We start from the raw sequence: 4,356 nt of genomic DNA, 5'->3' as shown, positions 1-4,356 counted from the left end.
CGCTGTAGCTCAAGTGGTAGAGCGCTCGCCTTGAGCTGAAGAGCTGAGGGACAGCGCCCAGGCCCAGAGTTCAAGCCCCACGACCGACAAAAAAATAAATAAATAAAAAGAACAGTCTATAATTTAACATTCTACAAACAAAAACAGGGTCCAGAGCCGGGTGCTAGTAGCTCACACCTAAAATACTCCTCAGAAGACTGAGATCTCATTTTGCCTTTGCCTCACAGCACAGGCACTAAACTTGTCACAAGATCATCTCTTCCATATGGAGCAGAGTTGTTTTGTGTCCATAGGAAACAATGGGAATGATAGCTTTCATGTGGCATTTCCCAAAATTGATTCTCTTCCCGTTGCTCACGCCTAGACAAAGGAGCTCATCAAGTCTGAAAAGCCTGTGCCATGTCTACTTCCTCAAGTATCATCTTATGCACTCGCATGGTAAAGGCTCTGTGAAATCTTAGCCTGTTTCATCCAGTGGTTGCCAAATTCATCTGGCAACAGAATCCTTAAACAATTTTTTAATGTAGTAACATATATATTAGAGCACAAAATATGCTATTTTGTGTTTTTATACACAATGCTATTTGGCTCTATTAAATAAATCCCCATTCTTCCCTCCTCCCAGTCCCTGTATTCTACTTTCTAATTATAAATTTATCTGTTTTAGATAGTTTAGGTAAATGAACCATACAATATTTGTGTTTCTGTGTCTGGCTTATTTCACTCAGCATTTTTTCCCCCCGGGTTTTTCCTTGTAGTATATGTCAGAACTGCATTCCTTATTACAGCTAAATAGTATTCAATTGTGTTTGCTTTTGAAATTCTATGTGTTGGGGTGGGGGAGGGTATGCATGCTGATACCAAGTCTTGAACTCAGGGCCTTGAATTCAGTGCCTCATGCTCTTGCTTGGCTTTTTCCACTCCTGGCTGGTGCTCTAACCACTTAGCCATGCTTCTAGTCCAGATTTTTTTGCTGATTAATTGGAGATGGAATCTCTATAGACTTTTCTGTTAGGCTGACTTTAAACTGAGATCCTCAGATCTCAGCCTCCAAATAACTAGGGTTACAGGCATAAGCTGCCAGTGCCCATGTGGCTGCTTTAGTAACTCTTGAGCACACTGTGGAAATGCAGATGGTAAAATGAGTGTCAAACTGACTTTAGCATCAGTCTGAGCCATGGTTCTAGCACAACCTAGCATACTGTGTGACCTGAGACAAATCATTTTACTTGTCTCTCTTGCTTTACTTAAAATGAGAAGAATGTACTCATCAGTGAGTTCTTGTAAGGAATAACTAAAGCAACCTATATAAATCTCCTAGCAAGATCCTATGCCCTAAGCTTGGCATGGTGGTTTACTTCTTGAGTCCCAGCACTGGTGGCTAAGGCAGGAGGATTGTAGAGTTTTGAGACCAGCCTGGATTATACAGCAATGCCCTGTCTCAAAATAAGCAAAACAAGACCAAAAAAAAAAAAAGTTTTGTTCTATAACAGACACTCCATGCATAGATACTCTTCTCTCCCTTATACTGACAGAAAAGGAATATCTAATACAGTCTCCATTTTGGTAGCTGGTAGTAATCAGCAGTGATCAGTAGTCTATTTGGCTCTACCCCTGCAGACTCCAGCATGGACCAATACTGTAGCCATTAGCTACAGTACAGTGTGACTACTGAACATTTGAACTTTGGTCTAGGCAGGTGAAGTGCTGATTCTTTCATTGTAGTTCACTTGAATAACCACATGAGGCTAGTGTCTACTGACTGGGCACCGTGGCTCTCCTTAGTTCCTTAAGGAATTTAAAAAATATACCAGTGCCTAGGCTCCTTTGCAAAGCATTTAAGCTTTAATATTGGTGACCAATGTGAATTTGGTTTTAAAACCCCCCTGGTGATCCCAATGCAGAGAGAATGTTGATCTGTTTACTCTGTCCCTTCTTCTCTACCAATCAGTATCCACATTTCAAGGAAAATCATCTGTGTTTTGCATCCCTTAAATTGATATTTTAAAGATTTCATCCAATTCCTTTCCTTGTATCTACCTACAACTTCAAATATTATCTTGTCTTCTTTCAAAATCTGTCACTGATAAACTTTTTTTTTAGTAGCGGTGCCTGGGTGTTGAACACAGGGCCTTACAATGCTAGCCAAGGGCTCTAGTACTGAGCTACATCTCCAGCCACAGAATGGCTAATATAATACAGAGTATTATTTATGGAACCCTAACTATGATTTAAAACTATAAAAACACAGGGAGAATACCAACTTCACAATATTAACAAAGAGAGGAATGACTAGGTAAAGATCTGATTGTAGTTTTTTTTTACTAATTTTTAAACTTAAATTTTTACTGCTTTCAATTGTACAAATATAGACTAAACTATGGCATAACTGCTTGTTTAAAACCAGGAACAATCCTGTTGATATACAGCAAATATTTCTGTTTTAGATAAAACTATAATAAATAAGCAACTATTCTCCAACCCCTCAAATATGCATATATTTCTTCCATGCAGTTATACAATTTATTTTCTTATACTTTTTTTTCTAAAGAAGGGAAAATGGACCGGGAAGCCTTTCATTTTTACCTAAGGTGGAAAAATATATGTTGAGAAGTACTTATCTTGAGCTGCATGCCTTTGACTCCTGCCTGTAATCCTAGCTACTGAGAAGGGTAAGATCTGAGGATTGCAGTTCAAAGCCAGCCCAGGCAGACTCTAATCTCCTGTTAGCCCTCAAAAAGCTGGAAGGGAAACTGGCTCAAGAGGTAGAACTGATAGCTTTGAGCAACAAAAGCTCAGGGATAGCGCCCAGGCCCTGAGTTCATGCTCCAGGACCATACACACATACACACACACACACACACACACACAGAGTCCTTGAGGTTTGCTTTTACTAAATGTCACTCTAAATGCACCTTAGATAAGACTATTAATCTCAATTTCTGCTGTCATATCCATCCCTCCAAGACAATTCCCAAATGATACACTTCACCATTAAACATTTGATATTTTTGAGTTCCTCGTCCCATTCAGAATATCTGCCTACTGAATCTGAGCTTTGTCAAGACAAACTATGTAGAAGAAATCAAAGATTTCACAATTAGTGTTTCTTTTTTAAAACTCATCGTTTAACTTACTCAAATGCATCTTAATTTTAAAGTGTCTTTCCTGTTAGTCTATTTAAAAGTCCATCTGTAGCTCAAGATGAATTAAGGAAACAGGAAATGACAAGCGATTTGTAGAAAAAGGCTAGGAAATGAAACAGAATTTGTACTCCCCACTCAATCCTGAGCCTCGTGCTCTGCACTTTCTAGACAGGGATCTTTTTTTTCAGCGAATGCCTGAAACGATCTACACCATCTTGGCAGGAAAAAAAAAAAAAGAAAAGGTAGCAGATCAGTTGTCTTTGCCCTAGAACATTAACACAATCCCTTTGTAAGATATTTGAGCCTTTGGCATTATCTAGAGGAGCTCGTTTTCGGTGCCCCAGTGACTTCTTTCTCTGGGGTGTCAAAAGCAGCACTGAATGAAGGATCTGTCGGCCCTATTGGCTGAGAACAAGTTGCAAAATGGTTAGAATAACTGGGGGGGGGGTTGGGGAGGTTTACATCCCATTAGTGTAGGAGTGCCAGATTTATCTCGGTAAATAATTTGGAGCCTTGGGTCACAAATGGCTTGGGACGCGCCACGTGGGAAAGACAAACCTGCATAAGCCAAAAAGGTGATGAGGGCAGCCAGCAGGTGGATGCGAAGCTTGCTCGAGACCTCCTGGCTGTGCAGCAGAGCGCTGTGGAAGATAAAGGAACAGATGGCCTCGGTGACGACCGCTTTGGGCACGTCGGTGTGGATGGGATTCTTGCAAGCTAAGCTCCTCTCGGTGAAGTGGTGCTCCGTCAGCCCCAGGCTCCACAGGGTGCTCACGCAGTACCTGCTGCACAGGGCGCTGAGCAGCTGAGCGGACAGCCGGACGGCCCCCATCTCGGGGGACATGCCCCCCAGCAGCATCTGCATCATCACGGCGCACGGGTTGGCGGAGGTGCCCGCCAGAGTCAGGCCGTGCACCAGCGAGAAGAAGTAGATGAGGGTCAGCATCCAGGAGGGGCGCGCGGACTCCTGCGCGCCCAGCAGCTGCAGCTCGTGGGTGCAGCAGCAGAGCTGGAAGGTGGCGAGGAACTCCAAGGTGAAGGCGTGGACCCGGGGCCTGTGCCGCTGCTGCCGGGCGACCACGCGGGCCAGCCCCGACAACAGCACCACCGCCAGCAGCAGCCCCAGCGACGCCAAGGTGTCCCGCACCTCCGGCCAGCGCCCCTGCGCCGCCGACATGGCTCCCCTTCGCCGCCCGCCGGACCAACCGAC

General features: G+C 43.8%; 1 protein-coding gene across 1 annotated transcript in view; it reads right to left on the bottom strand.

The window, feature by feature from the left end:
- Aqp11 (aquaporin 11) overlaps positions 1 to 4,350 on the bottom strand; it is a 13,505-nt gene extending 9,155 nt beyond the window's left edge. Inside the window, exon 1 of the mRNA XM_013014019.1 lies at positions 3,705 to 4,350. Coding sequence (XP_012869473.1) covers positions 3,705 to 4,323 — 619 coding nt within the window. The 5' untranslated portion in view covers positions 4,324 to 4,350. The remainder of the gene's footprint in view (positions 1 to 3,704) is intronic.
- Between the last annotated feature and the right edge of the window lie 6 nt (positions 4,351 to 4,356).

Source organism: Dipodomys ordii, unplaced genomic scaffold, assembly GCF_000151885.1.
Source record: "Dipodomys ordii isolate 6190 unplaced genomic scaffold, Dord_2.0 Scaffold22, whole genome shotgun sequence".
In the NCBI taxonomy this organism is placed as follows: domain Eukaryota; kingdom Metazoa; phylum Chordata; class Mammalia; order Rodentia; family Heteromyidae; genus Dipodomys; species Dipodomys ordii.
The sequence above is the reverse complement of the archived record's forward strand: the minus strand, read 5'-3'. Positions and strand labels throughout refer to the sequence as shown.